The sequence below is a fragment of the Trichoplusia ni genome, chromosome 12 (assembly GCF_003590095.1).
Source record: "Trichoplusia ni isolate ovarian cell line Hi5 chromosome 12, tn1, whole genome shotgun sequence".
Lineage (NCBI taxonomy): Eukaryota > Metazoa > Arthropoda > Insecta > Lepidoptera > Noctuidae > Trichoplusia > Trichoplusia ni.
In genome coordinates this window covers 2,564,553-2,589,928 of record NC_039489.1, presented here as the reverse complement: position 1 = coordinate 2,589,928, position 25,376 = coordinate 2,564,553, and the positions used below count along the sequence as shown (strand labels likewise).

Sequence of the window (25,376 nt, the reverse complement as noted above, 5' to 3'; positions counted from 1 at the left end):
AAACAATGTTTTAGATAATTTGTAACCGGTTAAGTTCGAGAAAAGTTTTATAAAGAAAGAGTTAATTATTTTTGTCAAGTACGCAGAAGGTTCCATACAAATGGGATAAAGATAATGAAATCAGTTGTCGCCTATAAATTTATGACCTTAATAGCCATTGATTCACCTCGATCTTAATTTTCAGTATTTTTTGTTATAGCGGCAGCAGTAACACTTCATCTGTAAAATTTAAATCCAGATTCATGAGTTCCAGCTTGGTGTCGTACAGACGAACAGCGGAGCCTCAGTAATAAGGTAAAATAATAAGCAGTAAAGTTTGTAAAATTTAATCATATGCTTACAATAACACAAGAAAACATTACCCCTTATAACGCAACTGGTAAAAAATATAGATTAAATTATACCTTGATCTGCGGTCACCATAAGCACCTATATCAAGTATATTAGATAGGAGAATTCGGTAGCAAGTTGTCATCCTACGCAAATTATACGAACCAATCTTGATATCTTAACCTAATGAGAGTTGGCTTTTCAAAAGGTCAAGGTCACAGTCACGATGTTTTACTGATAAATGTTAATTTAAGAGAAAACTTGACGATGGGATGAAAAGTATTTTGGTTTATCCGGACATACTCTCAATAAAATTTTCTATTAAATAAAACTTACGATACCTAATCGCTTTTTGTATCTTTTCAACCCTTTCAAGTTGCCTACTCTGATAATACTGATATTTTATTTCACATCACATTATACTTAATATGTTAAAAAAAAGGGTCAGAAAAAAAGACACACCAAATCTTGATACGTATTTTTGTCTTAAAACTTAGTTAGAATATAAAACGCGAAATAAAATATATCATTCCTTTTTTAAGTTAATATGTGACTTTATAAAATTACACACCATGATTTAGATTATCTTTAATAAGATTGCCTACTTCAAAGTACCTGAACAATGGTGTATAGCCCTCTATCTTGGACATAACACAAAGTTTAATTAATAGATGGTGTAGCAACTATGATTGACATTCTGAAGAGGATCAATCAATTTGTTTAGTTTGATTTATTAGTACGCGACTAATGCATTAAACTGATTAGTTAAACTGAGACTTAATTATTTGTAGGACGAGTCTTGTTAAAGCTAGTATATGAAAACTAGCTTTTCGCCCGCAGCTTCGCCCGCGTCGAGGTCGGTTATATCGCGTTTCCAAGAGAACTCTTCAAAAGTCCGGGATAAAAACTATTCTGTTCTTTCTCAAGGTCAACTCTATCTCTGTACCAAATTTCATTAAAATCGGTTCAGTGGTTTAGACGTTAAAGCGTAACAGACAGACAGACAGTTATAGAGCTACTTTCGAATTTATAATATTAGTAAGGATGGCGGGTATGAAAAAGTTAAGCATCATGGATTGGGATTATTGTTTATGGGTGTTCTGGCTGCAATAAAGGTTATTTTATTTTTTCAATTTTAGTTCTGGAAGATATCACTATTATGGCTTAATTTCCTGAATTTAATCCTGAATAGAAATCACGGAAGTCAAGACAATTGTTGAACTGCGTATAAACGTGTCTCAACTTATAGATTTTTGCTTTTTTTAGCATATTAAATCCCCCCCGTTTAAATGGTTGGGGGCAGATAAGAAAAAATTCAAATCAATTCCTCTATGCCTTATGTCGAGAAAGATGGACAAACAAAACGACTCACATACGCGTTCTCATTCAAAATCTTAGTATATACATTTTTTAAACTAAGTTTTTTTTTCATCAAGACAAATATATATAACCTTGGGAAGCAGTCAGAGAAAATTAACACATTATAAAAGATAGGAGAACGTCTCTGTCACGTGACGCTCTTGTACCACAAGTAAGGCTATTATTTAACTCTCGAATAAAATTACTTTGAACCTCACAGTACGTAACACAATGTAATTTAATTATGTGCTGATGAAACCGGTAAACTGATACACAATCCTGTGACCTGACCTTTGACCTTTGTATCGTATTTTAAGCTTCTTTTGATCTTTGACCTTTTATATTATTTGTATTACAAAAGAACTTATAATTGCTGTGGATTTTGGTTTCTGGAATTAATATTAAGTCTAATGATAAAATGACTTCCTTACATTAATTAAGTTTGGTTAGTAATTGTGTGATAACAATAATTATGTTGTATTTACCATTCAAGTGCAAGTCAGACTTTAGCAACCGTTGTTAAACCTTTTCTAAAGACATTTTAACTTTCAACAAGAAATTACAACTGCTTTAGGTACTTATCTCGGTCCATGAGCTGTGTTGTGACAGACGGACAAACAGCGGTGTCTCATTACTAAGGTTTTGTTTTTACCATTTAAGTAACGAACCCTCATTAAAATAATACTAAAAAAATATGCTTTAAAAAATCACAATATTTAAAACAGAAAAATAATTTGGTTAAAAAAAATAAGAAGAAATCTAGACTTAATTTCTACATTTATGCACAAAACATATAAGAATATATTACCATATTAATTATAGTTTTCGTTTCTAAACAATACCGCGAATAAAATAAACAAAGTCATTTACATCGCGGAACCCAAACTGTAGCAAAAAGACCTCTAATAACAGCTGTTTACTTGTACAAAAGAGGATTTTTCTGATATTTGAGTGTGTTTTTCTTTCGCCTTATTAGTGGAGTGACGGTGTAGCTAATTGTGCAATGATTACAAAGCTGAAACATTCTGTGTTGGCCGTAATCAGTGTCGTGTGACCTTCGAGGGAGCGGCCATGCTTTTGGTGGGACAGTCCCGTTTTTGTGATTTGCTTTTTCGGGTGACGCAGTGAATGTCACACGAAATACAGCTTCATTCTTCAACAAATTAACGAACTGAACACTGATTGTTCCGTCCTTATAAAACCTCATTGTAACGCTGTATTTCGAAAAAGTACGTTTTTTTCAGTTCACTTACCAAACACTTTATTTACATATATATTTTTTAAATCTATTCTTATGGTCAGTGCCATAGAATATAATGTGAAGACTGATAAAAATAAACTGTATTTTTTTAACATATTTTTCAAAACAAAACTTCTGAAAAAATATGTGAATACTACCAAGTTAAAAAGAAATCGAATAAAGAACAGAAGAAAACAGTATTTTAATAAAGAAAAAATAATCAACAACATTTATCCCAGTTCGATAAAACAGCCTGGCCACCCTAATGTTGCGAGACGCTAATTTGTTCTTAATTGACACCTGTTTTTTGTGTTCTATTGCGGGACCCTTTGGTTGAAGCCTTTTACGACGTGACTCGCCTTTTGCAACAGATTCTTTTTGCTTTTATTTTAGATTTTTTGAAATCTCGCTTAATTTGCATGAATGTTTAAGTGGTTGTTTAATATTTTTCAGAATTACAGCAAATTCCAGGTTTTTTGAACTTTCAGCGTTTCGTTTTTGCGATTTCAGCGTTGAGGTCGTATTTGGACCTCGTACATCCAACTAGTATTGCATAGAACCTCCATACGACCACGGCAATGCTGTTTGCAATGTGTAGCGAGTTTTTGTTTTTTCTCTGTCATTGTACGTGAAATAGCTGTCATTTGGTCCCATTTCAATTTCATAGAGTTTCTTTCTGTAGTTTTTATTTGGAGATGGTTTTTCAGGAAACGTTATAATTTTATAAAATATAACTTTGTTCCTACGACACAACTGCGATTATAAACTCCTCGAGCTTCACCAACTGCCTGAGCCAGAGCGACGGGATCGCTCACGCATGCTCAGCGTGACTCTGACCTCTGAATCTATTCAGCAAACCTATGTGGCAGACCAGCTAGTTATGTCGATTGGGCAAAAATGCCGGATACCCTAAAGACTTGGGGATTTTAGGGTCGAACAAGATCTATGCTAAAATTAAAAAAGTTTGATTTTAAAAACTTTCTAATTACGCTAACCCTTTGTCTTATCTTGTTCAATTTTAATAAAATATGAATTGACTCACATACCAATCAAAAAGCCTGTCTATGTACGATTCTACTTGGACGCCTTTCTACTCTTTCTTGTCTTGCAAAATCAAATAACGTACATCTATGTTATAACTTCCGAACACGATCTTCTCCTCGCATTCAAGTTCAAGTTCACAAGAACAGTCTGATATAATGAGAAACATCTGTGTAACAAGAACAGCCAGTAAAAATAAAAGCCACCATCACTTATACATAATTACTACGACATCATAATAAAATAGGGTGGGGATCGCAGTAAAAACTCGAGGGTTTAACCCTAAAATGCGATGGGTAATACTGAAAAGGAATTGCCGCTAAAAAGTTGTGCCCTAACCTTGGATTAGCAAAAAGTTTGATCGCTTTAGGCTGTGGTGAGATGTTTTTATAACCAATAGATTTGTTGCTATAGACGTCTTTATGAAGTCCGGTATGTAATGTTATTTTGTCGGTGTGTAGAGTTTCGCATATCAAGGGTAAAAATGAAACTCAATAACTAGTCTTTCCGGGCTGTACTCCATCTCAAGAACCGTAATACTTAGAGTAGAATTTTCACAGATGATATTTTCTGATGCCGCTCTTACAAAAAAGTCTTACACTTGTCCAGTTTCTTAGCAGACGAGTACTTCCTTATCACAATAAATCTTATTTCGTTCATCGACTGTTATTGCTGACTGTACTTACTATACAGGGTGTTTACTAGTTACGCCTACGAGACCCGAATCACAATAGGCCTACACGTTAGATTTATAGTTGATAACACAATAATGTATCTCAGAACTCTTGTGACGTCACGATCTACTATACAATATATATATATATACATACATACGAGTAGTAGATGTGTTATTAACACACACTAGTCCGTTTCAACCTCGGATTGTAGAAATGTAGAAGGAAGTGGTACTTAGGCAATGCTCGTGGGATCTTATTAAAGAAAAATTGACAAATTACATGTCATGTATTTAAAAATATAACTGATTCAATTACAGGTGTATTGTTTGCATGACAATACGGAAAATGTTCCCTTTTTAATTCGTTTCGTATTTCATTCATGCCTAAACGAAGAGAATTAAGGAAGCAAATAAGTTTAACTGATTTAATCTGTGAAAAGCAATCTCTCAAATCGAAGCAATATTATTGCTGCTTGCAATGATGCGGTACAATGTTGCCACGACTCAAATAATATTAGGTACTTTAAGATTTGGCAATTGGTCTTCAGTAGAACTATGGTATGACACTTCCACCCACTTTTGAATGATCTGTGGTTTAAGCTGAGAGGGAAAGTGTGTTTGTTTTGAAATGAGAACTTCCTACAAGGTATTCATGAGATACGCGGCATTTTGACAGCGTGGGAAATGGGTAATGAAATGAGCAATTTTTGTGTATTAACAAACATGATGTAGTTTAATTGTTTCGAATGAATTCTGTTTGTTTATTTGTGTGGTTGAACACGCTATTCTCAGGTATTATTCTTGTATTATATGTTGGTCCGATTCCATACAAATTAGTACTGATAAAGATAAGCGTGCGACAAATGTAGGTGACCAACTCTCAAATTTGTCTAACATCGATCTGTATGTTTGTTTAACCGTGTAGCTATCACGGTTTACAAGGTACAGTCTGGTGGCAGACGGATGCAAAGACAGACAGATGGACGGATAGTAGAGCCTCAATAGGGTTTCGGTTTTACTCTCAAAGTACGGCACTCTAAAAAAGTTTGTTTTGTTGGAAAGTTCATTATTAAGGAAGGCTATATTTAGGCGAAGGACCGGCTGTAGTGGCGTAACCTGGGAAAGGCTTATATCCAGAATAAGACCTCGGTTAACTGATTGATTGTTAGGCTATATAACATAAAAGTGCAAGTAAATAAACACTGCAGTAATGAAAAATGTATTCCATAAACATGTATACTTCATTTCACTCAACAAGTTCTCAATTTCCCTCTAGTTTTCTGAAACTTACAAAGTTTCTTATTATAGGAACTCTTAAGCTTAAGAAACAATGTTATGTAGGCAGAAAGCCCATAGCTATGAGCCGTGGGCCGAGTTTGCACTAATCACAAGCCGTGGGCGATCCCGTTGTGTGTTGAGAAAACTTACGCACGAATCTCGCTTTTATGTTTTGTGAATTTCCAACTGACTGTTTTGGGTATGAACGGGATTCATTTGAATGGAGATGGATAAGGTTAAAGGTTGTATTACTTAACTTAGTGACGTCAATCAGTTATTTTACTGTCAAATTCTCGTCGCTCTTTTTAGGTACGAATGGTTCTCTATAAGGTCATATGATTTTCTTAGCCTATTAGTACACTCTCATGGTTGCGAGTCCAACTCTTTATACCTAGTAGAATTATTGGTTTTTGAAGGTTTATTAAGATAACATAAAAATCTTCTAATTGCTGTGCAAATTCATCCCAGATAAGGATATTTCAATTTCAATTCTTTATTGCATACCTGGTCAATTAAGTTTACAGCTCAATTATGGACCTTGTCGGGCACAGCATAAGGTAAGTAGCATCGATCACTAGCTCACTGTGGGTTAGCGATTTCAAATTCCAATTTTGGAATCCAGGTTTCATCACAATGTTTTCTTTACCGTTTGTAAGTGGTGTTTTATTAAGAAAGAGCATATTTCTTGAAAAAAAGCAAAATAACATTTTTTTGCATTGAAATCGAATTTGCATGGAGCAGCAAATCCGTAATTTTCATATGTATGCTTAAGTTGATCGTCATCGATCAATTCAAACAAAGGTATTTAATTAATTGTAGCTTAAAATATTTCGAAACAGACACTGGTTAAATAATTGTAAACAGAATTAAAGCTTAAATGAATTCGACACTCCAAAATGAATATCAAATATTCGATGAAGGCCGATGAACGGCAACGAAATAAAATAATTAAAAACCAAAATATCTCTATTAATAATACTCTTTCACCCTTAACATGCAGAACAAACTATTCCAAAAACAATAAACGTAACTTAAAGTAAACAACATTCGCGGCCAAGCTTCTATTGATCTTAAAACCGCGAAGTCTTATTAAAACATTAATACGAGTAGAATACATGACATTAAACATTTATACCCTATTTCACTGGCATTGTAGATTTCTGAGGGTTAATATTGACATAATCCGGTTGAAACAATATACGACTCTACCACTATAGCTTAAACTAAGATAATCGATGTTGTAAAAGAAAGACATCGCTCTATACAATGTAATACGCTATCTCGCTTCCACTTAAACGTCAGCTTTGACTTAAGATACAGTGGTAGGTGGTCAGTTATTTCTCGAACTATTCTAGCGGTCGCCTTTGTTGCTAGTTGAAATTACTATGACAAATATCAAATTCTTGCTCTATCTTTATGTGAGAGCAAATAATATTAATAAATGGAACTGTGATTTGATTTGTGGTTGTTCAAGCAATGGACTGATTATTTTGGGTTCTGTATAAATTGTGAATGGGAAAACTTTATGTTCGGAACCGTGTGGTGAAATAGATATGATTTTTTTCATTGATTTGGTATTTATTGCGTGTAATTAGGTAGTTTTTGGCGAGAAACACTGTTAAGAGTTCTGTTTGCTCTCAGAATAATGTTTTTACATATTTATTTAAGCTTTATGTGTATAGAGCTATTGAGTTTCAAGCTACAAAATCGGCAAGTGAATAAAGCTTAAACAAATATGTACAAATATTTTTCTGAAAATTTCGAGACCTAAGTTACTCATAGATTTCTAAGTTTCGGATAATATATCATCAATATCTCTTCGAGCGTAATTAATACATTTTCGTCTGTCTGCGTCAACGGAACCCCAATCGCAAAAGTACAGTATTTTTTCGTTTTCTGAAATGAACTGTCTAATTTACAATGAGGATTAATGTGTCGCAGTCGTCTGGCAATTTATGAATTGGCTTCTCATGTATTTAAGTCTGGCACCAAAGTCACTCAATGCCTGTGTACTTTATAAGCTGTGCTTAAGAATAAAATTTACAAATGTAGGCTTCAATAATAAATTCTTGGCTTTGAATGTTGAAGCTTATTTTTTTTATTCAACTCCAATCTTGTTTGCTGATTTCAGTTTTGCGATTATAACTAAAAAATATTTTCAATAATTGCAAACAGTTGCCAAACATCTCATCAACCTATCAAAAAAACCAACATGCTAAGCCAGTACCTAATAAAAAAATAACTGAAATAACGTTTAAAAAAACATATCTAAGCGTCACAATTTGTATAAAGAACACTATAATATATTGCAATACTCAAATACCAATAACAAGGTTTATGTTTCGAATACTAGTCGATATCATTCATACAAGGCTCTCAACCTCATACCAACAAGCAAAGAGCGAGACAAAACACTCACATTGTATACCGCCATCTCACTCTCACAATACCGCTTTAAGACTTATTTGTTTATTCCCAGGTAAATTCGAAATACGCAACGAACAAACAGTATCTACGTCCTACCAGTTTACCGACAACGAGAACTAACCTTAGGCCACGTAATAACGCGGTGATTATTTCAGAACAGCCTAAAATCGGATTTCAGCCTCAATTTGTACTGTCGAGAAAGCATTTTGCATTATTCTGTAGTTCAGTTCTAGTTATGATTTCAACGCGGATTTTGGGATTGTAGCTTACTAATAAGTCATTTAGATACACTGACTATACCCGTTTAAAGGTTGATGTGTAACTCGTAAATAGTAAATAAACCCTTTAAAATTTTCTTTAAAACAGTATCTTTTGATTTTATATAAGTTGAAATTATAAGCAAAAAGATAAACAGAAAAAAAAGTAACTCGAACAGGACTCAAGCCAGCGACTGCTGGCTAAATAGTCACTTAGTCATCTAAGGTACTGAAATCGCGTTTTGATAGATATTTCTCTTTCCAATTACGTACATTCCGAATACAAATATTTTACTAAGGCCCGATTTTTCAATCGCCAGATAACTTTTATTTGACGAATATGTTTGACGTTTTGACAGCTTTTGTATAGAAAATATGTCAAACTGCCATATTTATTCTTCAGATAAAAGTTATCTGACGATTGAAAAATCAGCCCTAAGTAATATTTAAATACTTAAGCATTCACTTTTTAGGTGTTAAACGGTCAAGTGTGTTGGAGTTACGTCATTTAGGGTTTCCTACAGGGCTAAAGGTAGTAAGTAATGATTCTTTAACCTCAATGTTTATTTTATTATAGTACTAGTACCAGTTAATGTTATAGCGGCTACAATACAACTGTGAACATTTCACAACTAACACGGACCATGAGATTCCGCCTGGTATCTAATGGACAGACAACAGAGTCTTGGTAATAGGTTTCCCTTTTTATCCTTCGGGATTTAACCCTAAAAACAACAACCTACCAATCAGCCAGTAGCTATGTATAATAAGGATAATTGAGCCGTTTTCAGTGGGGAAAAGTAATGTAGATCGCACATCGTTAAGTGCAGCGGAAACCCGGATATATCTCGTTAAGGAAGTGCTGCCGGATAACCGGGGAAACCGGCTGCTGTCACGCCGGATACGGTTTGTAAAGCGTTTTTTTTTACAAGCCTAAATGATGGTTAATAATATGAATATTAGGTGTAAGTATGTATTTTAATGGTTAAATAAAACGAAGTGAACGTTTACTAAATTAGTTTTAGAACACGCTCTTGCTATTTCTTATTTTTATACATAGAAATTGTATCGCGAATCGGATAGCATATGTATTTTTTTTTTAATTATTTGAGTAACCAGTTTTTTTATGTGATAATTATACACTCTGTATATTATGTAAAATCGGCTTTTTACCAAAGCTAAACTCCGCAAACGTTCTATTTATTAACTTTCTAATTATCCATCCTATTTTTTTATGGGACAAAAACTACAAAAATATCTTTCTATGACCACTCTTTTGCGTTCCGTTGATTAAAAGAAGAAAATAAAAAATAGTAAAATAGAGAACGGTTTTCTAATAAAAACGTTTATTACCCTCTCAGACGTTTATGAAGCAGACTTCATACGATAGTAAACTTCACGTAGCATATGTCTAGAACTAGAATCTAGAACTTTACTTGTCATAAGAAGCTGTTTTTTTTAATGTTGAGGTATCATACGACAGCATAAAATCATGACGTCTTCTTTTTCAAAAGACTCTGCATAACAAAACAATTGAACTTCAATTTGTTTTAGAGAGAAGGCTGCTTAAGAAAACAATTAAAAATCAATTCGTGTTTTTTGTCTTGTCTAAGACAGAAGGCTACATAAGAGAACAATTTAAAATCAATTCTTGTTTTTTATCATCAAAATTTTTAAAAAAAATCATGCTTTACTACTGGTTTACTGCCCAAATAGTCAACATTATGTTTTGCGTATATACCTATACATACTTGTTGAAAAAGTTATTTCATCATCCTTATCCATTGAGTACACTTTTTTCTGGCTATAACATATCTAAGTATACTTAATGGTTAAGAAAGTTAATTTTGGAGCTACAAAATTCATAGTTACTATAGTTTAGTTCCAAATTTCTGTATCAAATGTTGCAATAAAAAAGCTAAGACAAATGTCGTACACAATATGTCGACACTTCTCTACGAAACTGGAAATAAATCGATAGAATTGCACCACAAATCGTATCAGTTGCTACCAGTTAGTCAAAACGAAGACTGGACGTTGGAAAGTCGTTTTCTATAGCTTTTAGCTATGACAAATGTCTGTGGTTTTCTTCTTGTTTGTCGTTCGAAACGGTTATAGACAGTTATGGAATATGTAAGCCGCTACTTATTCACTTACAACCGAGAATCATTCAACCTACATCCAATAAAAACTACAGAACCTGATGAAATTTTTAAGGGACCAAATGACAGCCATCTCACGTCAAATAAAAAAAAAAACTTAATCGGTACTTCCAATCCGAAGATCTGAGGTAACAAATATAAAAAATACAGGTGAATTGAGAACTTCCTCCGTCTTGAAGTCAGATGAAAATAATCATATATGCTACAATTTAGACATTAGACAAACAGAGTAAGGTTTTTTTTTATAATAAGAACTAGACAGCTGAGAAAAAGACTTTATAAATTTCTAAATACATCGATATTAAAAATAATATAACACCTATAGACAGACCAAATGTGGACTATAAGAACTCCCTAACGATAAAAAATAATCCGTAAATATTAACGTTATCTTTAAGGACCTGTTTGAAGGGCTATTGATTACATATTTAATACGATCGTCAGGAATCTTGATGACAGCCTACTATTTTAGCACCTGTGTATATTTTTAACTACCTTTTATAAAAGTAACATAAATATTTCTTGTTCCTTTTTTACTTTCGTTTGAAGTTTAGTCAAGTTATTTGAACCAGTTAAGTTGGTCAAAATGTCTTAGAATAACGATAGATTTAAAAATCTAAAAACCCACGTTATTAAACATCCATTAAAATTTTCTCAAAATCGGTTCAGCCGTTTTTATAACTGTAAATTTCATTGTTATCGGGTTTAAAATTACCCTGTTAATATCAGCCCGCTAGCTTATCAGGAAGGGCCTCAAAATGGAGTTGCAAATCCAACCGGAACAACAAACAAACAGAAACAAACAAGAAAGTGAGTGTATAAAAAAGTAGGAATAAACATACCACAGACTAAGCTTATGTGATCATATTGATTCATTCACACACCACGATCTCATGTAAATATCCGAACGCAGTTACGTTGACATAACAGCAATTAAGAGTCCATTTTTAATTAAAGTAAACTGACATGACATATTGAATAGTCGTCTCGAAGCAATACGAAACTTGAGGAACAAAAAATTGTTGACATATATTATAAATTTATGACCGTAATGTCCTTGTTTAGCCATGATTCGTTTTTTTTTTTTGTTGATGCCGCTACAGAACTAAACTTATCTGTAAAATGCACGGCAAATGAGTTCCCTGACTGCAGAGCCTTAATAACTAATACGGTTATATTTTAACGTGTTAAAAATTAAACTTCATTGTCCTTGATAGCAACATTAATGCGAAATTTATCAGCTACAATGACATACCTATATGACAGGTACAATTTATTTTTCTTCCTCAATTGTTTTTATTTGAAGAATATTAACCATTTTCAAAAACAATTGTAGAACGTCGAATGTATAAACGGTGTCATACACAAGCCCACATTTTATCAAAGAAAATTTTTTTCCTTTAATATTATTATGCGGGCAGCTAATATATTGCCAAAAGTCCCTCGTAACAGAACATTCTGCTTTTATGTCTCAATGAAATATTTTACGAGGCGTACCTATAAATAAAAATGTAAACTTATTTATTATTTTTATACCTTATTCTTGTGCTATCTTTATGTTAAAACTATAAAATGGCCTAAAGTAATCGTAAGATTTTCATTTTGATTTTGTGTTGTACTTATAAAATATTATACGCTCCGTATCTCATAAGTTATGGGTGACGTAATATGCTGAGATAAACGTGAGTGACCAAAGAGTATGGATATATCGCAGACTTTAACGGGAAGGTAGGTAAAATATTATGCCACAATAGTGACGTGTGTGTTCCGTGTTTTTTAATTAATGTTAAATTGTGAGTCCCAGCTTTTATTCATACATCCTTGACAGTCGTTACAGGTAGTCGGAAGCTAGAAAGTCTGACAACCAGTTTAACTATGGGGTATTGTGTTGCCCAGGTAACTGGGTTGAGGAGGTCAGATAGGCAGTCGCTCCTTGTAAATCACTGGTACTTGGCTGAATCCGATTAGACTGGAAGCCGACCCCAACATAGTTGGGAAAAGGCTAAGATGATGTTGATGATGCCGGAAGGTCATACAGCGTAGCCTCAGTAGTACCTAAGGGATTTTACCCTTTGGTAAAGAATCCTAAAAATGACTGTTATGATACACGAAATTCTTAATCTTTTTAACTATTTTATTTATGCTAACTTGTACAAACAGTAAGGAGTTTCCTAGAATTATCTTGCAGTAAGTAAACAAACTTTGAGTAAGGAAATTAAAACCTTACCACCTGCGTCGGATATCAGAACTCTGGCTAGTTCATTAACTCACTTATTTACGTATTTTTATTTCGAGGAACATGCATACTCGATGGTTGAATTGGTGACAGAAAACATTTTTTTTTAGGTTATCTTGAAAGGATAAACACTGAACTCTCTATAGGATCTCTTTGTTGTCCGTCCATCTGTCCGTGTGTCAAGGTCTTTTTTTCTCGGAGAAGCGTAAGGGTGCCAAGTCCATTGTCCCTTAAATCTGTGAAAAGATCAAACTTTTAAGAAGCAAAATAAGTAGAAATGTGATATCATTTCTGCCGCAAAACAAATTTTTTGAGGAGCTCGTGGCTAAGCTATAACCGCATAAGTGATTCGATCACATGTTAAGCTATGCTTGACGCGGTTGGTCCGTAGATGGGTGACCATCTTTGTCATAACGAGTTCCTCCGTGTTTCGGAAGGCACGTTAAATTGTGGGTCCCGGCTGTTATTCTTACATCTTTGACAGTCGTTACAGGTAGTCAGAAGCTTGAAAAAGTCTGGCAGCCAGTCTAACCAAGGGGTATCGTGTTGCCCAGGTAACTGGGTTAAGGAGGTCAGATAGGCAGTCGCTCCTTGTAAAACACTGGTGCTTAGCTGAAGCCGGTTGGACTGGTAGCTGACCCCAACATAGTTGGGAAAAATCTAGGCCAATGATGAATGATGATATTCACATATAAAGGTAAAAATTCGGAATACTTTAAAAAATTGACACGTCAAAAATAACAGTATTTTTTTGCACCATTCTAAATTTCCTTCACTTATTGTATACTAGTAAGAGGTGTGTATTACTTTAAAAAGCGCGAAGATCTTTTCGATTCAACATAAGTTTTCAATGGATGGACATAGTCTAAGCTTTCGTGCTTGTAAATTTGAGATCTATAATCGAGTAGTTTTTGAGTATTTATTTAACTTCTTATCTACATCTTCCAATTTATTTTGTGACTCCTTTTGTCATCATCAAACAAGTCTTCACAAGTCATTAACAGATTAAAAATCAACATCTTTAAACCCATAATTGAATTCCCGACATCCAATCACCAAGTATTCTATAAAACACGACACAAAAACACCAAGTTTCTAATTATAAAAAGAAAACGTATTAAGTTAACAGCTTAAAACATAATCTCGGAAGCACAAAGGAGTTTTAACAGGAATTTGCTCGGGAAAACCACGTGAAAGAGAAATTAAAACGTTGCCACCTGTATTGGATATCAGGAACACATAAAGGCTTCATAGTTCCCTATTTTTATTCGAGCCAGCAAGAATCGCACCTAACGGTTCAATTAAGAAGTAAATTGATGGCCGGATGTTTGTTCGCCATTTTATTTTAACTGTCCAAGTTTACGCGTTATTTGAGACGATTGGATTTTTATTTTGTGTACTTTTGTATTGGCGTGTTTTATGAACGGGTTTAATTGGATTGCTTGTTTGTTTACTTAACATTACTTTTGCTAGTTACTAGTAATTATAAATAGGTGTAGGTGTACACCTGTTCTACTTGTTTCTATCTAAACTTTGGAAAAACAAAGCAAATTGATAAAATGTAGGTAGTATTAGTACATAAATGTAGAACTAGCCGTTATCTGTTCATATTTCTAATACCACTTTAACTAAGTAAATATGAATATCAAGGTTATGCAACAATTGTAACGGTCATCAATATGTTGGTGGGAGACGAATAAATTTAAAGGGTTTTGAGAGATCCCATGTGTTGCAATCTGACTCGCACTTGACTGATTTTACTTAGTTTCTTACTTTCATAATAATAACAAAGCAGAAAATAAATAAGTACTATTTAGAAGGGGATGATCCAAAATAAGTACCTACTTAAATAAACGAAACAGTTCATTTACGATGACCTCTTCATGTAGGTACCAAACTTTGCAACGTTAATAATGTAACAGATTTATGCGGCTTCTGCTTACAAACCTCTACAAGACTCTCAAATTAACTCTTATCTTACTTATAAATATTCCAAACTCATATCTAATTCAAATACATTGAAAATTATCATGAAATATCTCGAGTATATAAAATATAACGACTTTGTATAAGAAAATTCACTCGCAAGGCAATGCACTCTAACTTCAATGGAAGCCAAGGCTTTCTTAGCAAAAATTATGCGACGGGCTTTTCTACGCATTTAGATTTCATGAGGACAACTTTATTTTGACTATGAATACAAGGCTTTATTGCTCTTGGCTAGTATTAGATTTTATACTTTAAAATTAAAACAACACTATGCATAGTCCACATTATCTACATTTGTATGTGGAAAAATAATCTTTAGATGTTAAATATGTATAACTATATAATTATAATTTAAAATCAAATCTTTTTTCCTAATCTGCTTTAAGATCTCACTTAGCTCTTAGTATGCCATCAACAATCAACATGGCTCTTAACGAGGTTATATTTTCATTAAAATAGATCCATGGAGAAGAAAATCGTATTATCAAGATTGAAACTTGCTCTTAATCTGGTTTACAAAACCTATAAAACTCTTCAAGGATCAGATAAGTTTCACAAAGTAGTTAAATTTAATATAGCTTGATAAACCGCTGATTAAAATTTTAACGCCTGCAGGAAAACTTGCGGCATTGAATTGCTAACCAACAGCTTGGGAAAATATCCAATTTATAACCGGTGAATTTGTTTTGAAAAGTACTTGTTTGCTTTGATATTTCATGCATTAACATTCAAATTATATGAGCTTTATTAAACATAGTGGGTATTTAACTTTTAAACGCTATTGCCAATTAGCTTAGTGCCGGTGTTCCCACACCAGAATTAATATTCCCGTTACACGTAAGTGTTTATTAGGCAATTAAAGTCATTTGATGGCTATATTAAGTAATTATCGATCGTATATAACAAATGTATGCATCAAGACTGCAATAAAATCAACACGGCAACAGCGACCACAGACGATTAAAACAAAATGTTAACATGCATGGCTCCAGTTATATATAATAAAATACCTAAGAGCTGGAAAGATCTGACAAATTTATTATTTAAAAAAAAACTGAGAAATTTTTTAGTGGCTAAAGCGTACTATAGTTTAAGTGAATTCCTAAATGAAAATGATTTTTACTAACTAGTTCATATGTTATTTTTTTTTGATGTACTTGCTTTGTTTTTATTTACTACTATATTGTATCTACTGTTTAGATATTAAGCTAATTGTTTTATATTTTATTTTTGCATGCCTTCAAGGTAAAATATGGCAGAACTTAATGTATTTCTTGACATCTTGTCTATGTACCCATATTTGCAAAATAAATTTATCTTTATCTTTATCTTTATCTTTATCTTTAACAATGTAAACCGACGTACATATGTGGACCACGAACGCATCTGAAAGAAATACGTTGTATTTCTGTTGGCGTTTGGCCCAGTTCCAACCACACGTTTCTTAGGTTTATTTTGAGTATACCGCGTTCAGTTGACGGCGAGATAACCTAATCGATTCACGAATTGAATTTACACCAATTTGTGAATCGAATACCTGTGCTTTTTGTGTCGTGTTACATCCCTAGCGTAGCTCGTGCAGTTAGAATAGTGGTTTACCATAGTGAAACTTGTACCTGCGAGTCTGCTCTAATGAGCGCTAATGTTCGAAGTTCTGGAGAACGGAATTCGTTTGATCACTCAAGATGTACGTACTCATGTGTAGTTTGACTCCAACATGGCCCGAATTATTGATAGGATTCGATAATGAAGAAACTTGTATTAATATAGGAAGTGAGCCTGTTGTGACTAACTCCTTATTAGACGTTAATAAGACTTTATAAACAATGTCGTTACTTGTTTAATATTGTGGTAACGTAATGACAACAGTTTGTTATTGACAAACAAAGTTGTGAACACTTGCCAGTACTTTTTTATTCCTTGTTTTAAGTAGCAAAATATTTAGTCCCCAGAGACATTTAGAGAGTTACACAGATAAGCTTTTATGAGTCAATTGACTTTCTTACTTAGTTCTTAATTTCTTATTAAATGTAACAAATACTATTTTAATATTTCAGGTATTTAATACATGTTCTAGTCGTTTTATCTGTAACTTGGTTAGTAAATGGGCAGCCTGGAAAATGTGATCAAACACCTGCGCAGGCGTCAGTCTTGGAGCCTTCGGAGGATAAGGGGATATTCCACTTGGAAATACAAAACGCACTGATAAAAGATGACAAAACATATTACACGCCGGATCAAACATATGTTTGTAAGATTTTATATATATTCCGATATTATGTTAACGTAAGAGCTTTATATAAGTTTTCTTTTAACTTATCCGGTAACCGTAACTAAATTAACCGGTAATTGTATAGTTTGATATCTGTAATTAGTTTTCTCTTTATAATTTATACCTACATTGAATAATAGGCCTTATTATAAATAATCGACATCAAAAGACAACCCACTCAAAACACATTAAACAAAAAAATCAATAGAACCTCCTACACCGTTTATTTAAAGGAGCAACTCGACCATCCCTAAGTGCTTGCTAACTTTAATTGGGCAGGCGCGACTTCTCAAACTATTGAAACTGAATTTTAAACTTGAAATTATCTTTATTACACAGTAACAATTTTTACGACGATGCCGAGCCGTCCGTTCCGCTGGTTCATGATAACTGCCGAAGACCCAGATGTGGACAAGAACGTTTTTGAGTTCAGCCATAAAAACATTGACGTTGGGACTTTAAAAACTTTGGATATCGACAAATCGCGGTACAGCGAGACGTGTTCCAGTTCTGTGGAAAATGCGGACAACTCGGACAAGACTAGTGTTGAGGTAATACTTTGTTTCTAATAAGAACTTAATGATGATTAAAGGATTATGTCCAAGCTGCATAATCCTTTCGCGTATGTTATGTCGTTCATGTATTTAACGACTAAGTAATTTAATATAGGTTCACAAGTTTAATTGCGTACGAAGTGTTTTGTTTTTAAATAAATAATTATTGATTGCTATTCTATACATTTGTTTGCTAAGGTAAATTGGTATTAAAGATGAAATTACATACGAATTATTAAACTCTTTGATCAAAGATTTATGCATGATGTATCTTACGTACCTTCGAAGACGTAACATAGACAACAAACAACTACTTGGTCGTTGGCGACACTCCGTGGTCGCAAACAAACTTGTAATTTTCTCTTATTTCTACTTAAAAAGGAGGAGGTTCTCAATACGTCTGTATCTTTGTCACCTCAAAACTTCGGATTTTGTTCATTATTTTTTCATTTAATGGGAAATAGCTGTCATTTGGACTTATAAAAATATCATCAAGTTTGGCTCAGAAGTTTTCATTTGAAATCGGTTGTATGTTCTTGTTCCTAAATTTTTCTTGACTTCATATAAACATTTTTTACTATCCAAACCAACCAGATCCATTGGGTATCACCAAAACACAGTACGAAGAATCAAACAGTTCGCATCCGTGCCATGGTTGCGGAGAACAATGAAGTGTGGTATGCAGGTGACAACCTCACCGTGGTACTCCATAAGAATACTGAGAAATCTCCTGACAGCCCTCCGTACTTACCTGTGAAGGTTTGTAACCTCTGCAGTGAAGCCAGATATGAGGTAAGTGGACGACTGTACTTGGAAGGTCACTTTCATAGTTTTATAGTTTGATTATACAGCAGTCGTTATCCGTTTTTTAATTTATTTGCGTGATCTTGATTACAATGTCTAAAATATTTCAACAAATTTTAATGTTTGATGGCTTACTTAAATATTAAAAAGAAATGCATTATTTATTCTCTCAACCTATAATTGTATCTATGTAAAGTTCAACATGTTATTGACCATGACGACTTGCCGATTGCCAAAGCCGATTGTCAAAAGTCATCATGCCAAACCCATTGAAGTGTTGCGGTTTCGATGCATTTATGTGATCTACGAATACTAGACTCGACTTCCGAGACGAGCATGAGCCTTAATTTTTTCCGTAAAAAAATCTTTGGTCCACTGTTATTATTCGAAAGAAGATAAACGATTAGATTTAGACTTTTACAAGCGATACCTAATACTTCATCAATTTCAGGTGATTTTTACTGGTAAATGGTCAAGAGTGGCGCATCCCCGCCATTATCCGAGCAAGCCTGATGAGAACGGCTACAGCCACATGATAGGCGCGTCTCATGCGTACAACTACACCCTGTGGCAGCAGGGAGCCAGCGCCAGTGAGGGTCTGCAGATGCTGGCAGAACAGACAGACGGGCATTTATTGGAGAGAGCGATTATTGCTGAGGTAAGCATCCTACTTATTTACTTACAGAGATAGCGGAAGAAGCGAAGGACCAGGAACGCTAAGGAATGGAAAGCCTTTGCAATTGTCCAGTTCGGGATTAAAAAATAGTTTTAAAATGAATAAAGCTTTAGACGACTTTGTGTGCATTTTACATAGAAAGTTTATTCAATGCAATAAATAAACCCCTTTGAATCCCTAGTTCTAAAAACGACGAGCTCAACTGCTCCAAATCAACCAGTTAGGTATTAAGAAAGCAGGTAATAATCAGATTTCTTTTGTTGCAGATGGCTGAAAAAACCGGCACTAGAACTTTGATTAGAGGGAAGAGGCGTCACCATCCCTTCATGTCAGAGCCCTCCCATTCTCTCTTCAGGGTCGACAGATACCACCACCTGTTCTCCATCGCTGTGGGCATGAGGCCTTCCCCAGACTGGTTCCTGGGTACCTCCAAGTTTGAGCTCTGTACTAAAGATGGATGGTTGGAAGAAAGTGAAATACCACTCTATCCCTGGGATGCGGGGACTATGGATGGCGTTTCGTATGAGGTGCGTTAGGTTTCTATTTTGTGTTATTCAACATGATACAATTAAACATTTAAAAAACCCTGACATTGAAACTTTTCTCCTCCGATTTTTATCAAACATGTCAAAGAACAACAAATAAACAAATTGAATCATCGCTCAATGCTTTCGGCATATGTAAAAATTGAGCATGTTTTTACGAGAGATTACAATCTGTTGGCAATAGAAATATTTTCTTAACTACTTTACACAGGTATGTTTTATTAATTTTAGTTTCAATTTGTAAAAATAGAAAGGCTCTTGTCTCAAGTAGGCACTTATAAGGCACTTACTTACCAAATTACGTCCAACATTCAGAACTTTCCACAACCACCTTGTTACTTCCGACTATCATTGCACTTAGTATTTCGGATCTCCAAGATATCGTGTCTATAAAACACGACATTGTAATATAGGTACTTAATAATATTCCTTAATTTCAGTCGCAAAAAACCGTATCGACACCAAAAGATAACGTGGACCGGGTCGAAGTGGGATCCTTTAACAAAGACTCGCCTTTCTACCAGATGAACTTAAACGATCTGAAACCATTTGCCATGCTGAAGGTCAGAAGAATTGACGTGTTCCCTTTGATAGGAGCTGACTGCAGCGAAGATGAGGAGACGGAGACAGGTGAATCTTGCTATTGTACACCTCGTAGCTAATTAATACTGAACAATTTGATCGATCAAATTTTATGCTGCTTGATACGGTCCACCATCTATGTCAAAATGAGTTCCCCCGTCTTTGGGAAGACTATATCTTTGGCAGTCGTCAGGGGTAGTTAGAAGCTAGAAAGTCTGACAGACAGTACTAAGAGGTATAATGCGTCGCTCCTTGTAAAACACTGATACTTAGCTGCGTCCCTTTCAGACTGGATCCGAATCCAGCATAGTAGAGAAAGGGCTTGGCTGATGAACATTTGCTATTGTAAATTAGGAAAGTATAGTGGTTTCTTAGGTTTACGCGAATGTTAGACATTGAAATGAAACTACTTTTACGGATTTTATCGCGGTTTAATTTTAGATTTTAGTTCCCGACGTTTCGAAACCAAGAGCAGCGCTGCAAGACATCAAGACACAGTGAGCTCATACTGCGTAGGTCGGACCACAAATAATTAATTAAAATATGAAGGTAGAACGAGCAACATCTTCTGTCAAGACGAACGCCATCTCAGTCTGCCGGTGACCATGATACCTGCAAAGGTTTCGAAACGTCGGGAACTAAAATCTAAAATTAAACCGCGATAAAATCCGTAAAAGTAGTTTCATTTCAATAGGAAAGTATAATTAATTTTGAGCTGAGATTCTTATGCATTCTTATGCTCTTCTTTTGTTTGCAGACAAAGAGGATGAGGCTGTACAAGAAGGTGAAGATGAAAACGAAGAGGACGATGAGGAGTAAGTCATATCATGAGATCAGCCTATCTTTGTTCACGTCTTATCTTTCATCTAAATTTGTTTCTGAAATTAAGCCGTATCCTTCGTTTCGAAGATAACATTTTACAAACAACATTTAGTAGGTATATAGTTATATACGAAAACATTTTGCCCTTATTAATACATTCTCTTTTATTCTCTCGTCGTATAGTTGATATCCTTATGTTAAGATTTAAACGTCTGACGTGGCGTCACACAACCTTAAACTTCTTATTGAATTACAAGCATTGGAGGTCACACAAACTCTGGTCCTACGCGGGGATCTTCCCATGATAGGTGCGCCGCGTAGAGGCATTGGCATGGTGACCTTTACCACTCGGCTATCTATCCGTGCAGAAGAATGTTTACGAGTCCTGATTTTGTCACCGTGTTTAGTAGGCGGTCATTTTTATTTTCAACAGATATCAAAAAGTTTGAAATTCTCAATTCTGTATTGTTGTACCTGAGAACTTCAATTTGGATGTACCGATTTTGTTGATTCTTTTCTTACTTTACGTCAAGCTGCCATTTTTATCAATTAAAATAATCATGAAGTTTGGCTCAATAGTTTTCATTTGAAATCAATTGTAAGCTTTTTTTATAATAATATTTTTATTCTATTCAGATTAAACTATTATATTATTTCAGAGAGCAAGAAGAGCCGGTGGCCGCGGAATCCAGGTTGAAACCCAAGCCGATCTGTCCCCCCGGTGAATGGGGACCCTGGTCTCCCTGCTCAACCAGCGACGGTGACTGTGGGACCGGCTTCAGTACCAGGACAAGAGAGAGAGTCGACAGGAACCTGTTCTATGACGTAAGTATAAATTGCTTAAGAGCACGCAATCGTTAAGTAAGGGGCCTACCAGGGAGACACGGCTTTAGGAGTGCGCTACGCAACTTCCATATTATACTTTAATTAATATTATTAATACGCACTTTAAAAAGATTAAATGAAATAAAACAATATAAAAGGCCTGTTAAACAATACAAATGCACCTATTTACATCTATCATAAACTCCATCATTTAGTTTGAAGGTTCCATGTAGACAGGACCAACCTAGTTCTGAGAACATTGAATAATAGGTTTTCGAAACTCGTAGCTTATAATTATTAGAGCATTCATCTATTGTTCCAGTATCAAGATAATCCGCAAGCGCAACCGCTGAGCAGCAACTGTGAAGGTGATCAAGATGCTAAACTAATTGAATATCGAAACTGTTTTGTAGACTGTTATTAGAATGGACGCATAATAAACTATTTAGCTACAGGAATAGACGCGTATTTTATTTCTGTCCCTGGATTGACTAGATACTCTGGAAACAGGCTTAGGCCGAGGAGAGATCCTGTCCTCTCGTTTTTGCGCGAAAATAACCAGTTTTCAAGTTTCGCCGGCCGGCGGGCACGGGACGACAGCGGGGGCGAGCGGGCGGCGGGGGCTGCCGCTGTCAACATTGTTTGTGCTTGTCGAGTGTGAACATAGGCGCGGATCGCGCATGCTCCGCTCCGAGCGCAACGGCCCGCCTCGCGCGCGATCGCAACTTGTTGATTGTTCACTCACTTCACGCCAGTTTAGTCGCGAACGATGCGCTGGGTGGTCGCGTCCCGCGTTCGCATCGTTATCGCTCCGAACTTCGAAATTGTTTTACGAAAATATGTGAAGTTTCCAAATTCAAAATTGTGCAGAACTATAGTGCCGTACGTGATTAATTGTGACCGACACGTGTAGGACGTTAGAATTAAGTAGTTTTAAGTCATTGAAACTTAATAGGCTTACTCGTTTTACCTGCATGCCTCGTCCCACGTCTGAGCGGTTACCTACCTTATCGGATAAACGAACATTTTTCAAATGGATGTGCGTTTGAGTTCTGTGATAGTGTGCGTGTTATGTGTTATAAAACTTCGTGAGAGCATAGTAGGAGATTGTGACAAGTTTTTACTATAGTGACGTGCTGGGAGTAGTGATACGAAAAAGTTGAATTACCTCAACTCAAGAAACATGTTCGTGTGCAGAAGTGAGGGGGGCATCCTTGCCGCGTTGTTGCTCTATTCGCTAGCGGTGGCGTCGGCGCAATACACAAAAGGTAAAAACTGCTTTCTTACCTGTGCACACGCAGCCCTACGTTTGTCGTGGACTCGTGGTGCTTTGTTCTATTACCTTTTGTTCGCTTCTTGGAACGTCTTTAGAATTTTAAAAATAAGTTTTTAACATCTTTATAGCTGTCTAGTAATAGCAAGCAAGTCTACTATAGGCAAGTAGGTACGTAACGTGAGATCTTTTATTTATCATTGCATTTATTCTGCATTAATTTCTAAGAAGCAGTAACAGTGAAGTATTTCTTTCCGGTTTCTAAGTAAAAATAGTGACTAAGTCAAATGACGGGTTGTGTAGTGACTAGTGAGCAATTGATAATAACGGAATTTTACGATAAGAGCGCCGCACCTATCAATAATTCTCACTCAGACTTGATACAGGCAGGTACAATAAATAATAATAGCGTCGGAAACGTTCGAAATTATTCTTCTTGATAAGTTTGATAACAAATTAATTTTCAACCTCTTTGGTAGGTAGGTATTCAAGAGTTGGGCTCTAAACACGTGGTCGGTATGTATAACAGGTAATCGCGGCCATACCAACTGAATAAAATTATTATTATTATGCCTACCTATTTTATTTATGAATCCTTATTACTTTTTATATTAAAATCAGTTGAATATGAAAATTTGAAAACCTAACCGGTTTAGTTAAAGTAATAATTTCGTTGCTAAAACGTTAAAGATATGCTAATTTTAAATTTTTATCTATTTACATGATGTTTTCTTGGAGTGATTCTGACAATCGTAAATACTCAAGAAAGTATTTCCAAGGATTAAACTTAAGTGCCTATAGGTAGTTAGTTACTGATTGTTCGTTAAGTTATCATTCCCTAAATAAAATTGGTTGACGTAATATAATACCTTCACGATAATATTAATTGAAGGGCTCAAAAAATAACTTACTCAGAATAATAACTCCTAGCTAGCACTTCGGTTGGTACGGGATTTTTGATCAATGCATTCAGGTTTTATAACTGTCCACGACTCGTAAGCCGTATAATATGTACTTAGTAAGTACTTATGTCATATAAAAATGGTTATCGTAAATGTTGATAGCTTCACCTCATGTCATCAAAACGAAACTAACTGCATATGATAACAACTATACCTATAATTTCTTATCAGGTACGGTTAGCAGTAATAGACAGTCGTAGAATGTCAAATTACCAAAAATTCTCACAAATTATTAGCGTTTACCAAGGTTTCAGTAGAATAATATTGTCATTTTTTTTTCGTCCCATATTTTTGAACGCCCAGGACCACGTTGACCTTAAACTTGTTGTTTTAGGGTTTGTAACATACGTAGTATTGCATAAAAATAAGTATATGTCAAAGCCTTTTTTATCTAAAAGAAAGTGCTCATGTATTTTTGTCGCTGACTGTACCTACCTGCAATAAAAAATACAGTTCACTGCCTATTTCCCGCGTCTCCGCCAACATAAAGTTGCCTTTGAAAAAAAAACCTTCAATTCACTTTCGCGTTTTAGTGTGTAACGAACATTGATAGTTTTATTTTTAAGTATAAAGAGACGGCCACGTTTTATTGCATATTGATAACTAATTAATAAATATTTTTTTCTTTGCTCTCAACTGCATAAATAAGACTGACTTGCAATAGTGAAGTCAAGTGCCGCCCGTTAATCGGGTCATTCTCGACGTGTATTAAATTAGCTTATTTAATGCGGGCCTATAGAAATAGGGCAGCGGGCACTTAAAGGCCTGCTACTTCATTATATGTATGTAGGATCTTGATCTAAGGATACAAAAATACTTAAGTATTATGTTTTAAATTAAAAGCAAAGACATCGTGATTCGTGAAAAAGGTTGGATTATAAATTGCTATTGTCGTGTTGATCAGTGCTCAACTTCTCACTCATGACCTTTCTTTATGAAAATAATAACGTATGTCCATAGTGACACACATCCGTTATAGAAATAATACGTAGTTAAAAAAAAATCGTTGATAGAAATTTGACAGTTCGTTTTTTGAATAAAATGATATACATTTTGAATGAAATAC

At 34.8% G+C, this 25,376-nt stretch overlaps 2 protein-coding genes across 3 annotated transcripts in view; both read left to right on the top strand.

Moving 5' to 3' along the window:
• Positions 1-232: 232 nt before the first annotated feature.
• Positions 233-22,535, top strand: LOC113499559 (spondin-2-like; the record flags this gene model as incomplete). The annotated part of the gene is made up of 10 exons (XM_026880074.1): positions 233-294; positions 17,053-17,246; positions 17,607-17,818; positions 18,416-18,613; positions 19,077-19,283; positions 19,568-19,828; positions 20,287-20,476; positions 21,186-21,243; positions 21,910-22,075; positions 22,398-22,535. Coding segments are annotated over 10 exons (1,650 nt in total), but the record flags the coding sequence as incomplete, so codon positions are not given.
• A 280-nt stretch (positions 22,536-22,815) lies between these two features.
• Positions 22,816-25,376, top strand: part of LOC113499480 (DE-cadherin) — a 519,450-nt gene continuing 516,889 nt past the window's right edge. Inside the window, exon 1 of one of the 2 annotated variants that reach the window (XM_026879984.1) lies at positions 22,816-23,343. In XM_026879984.1, coding sequence (XP_026735785.1) covers positions 23,259-23,343 — 85 coding nt within the window. In that variant the 5' untranslated portion in view covers positions 22,816-23,258. The remainder of the gene's footprint in view (positions 23,344-25,376) is intronic. The other variant, XM_026879985.1, reaches the window with a different exon arrangement.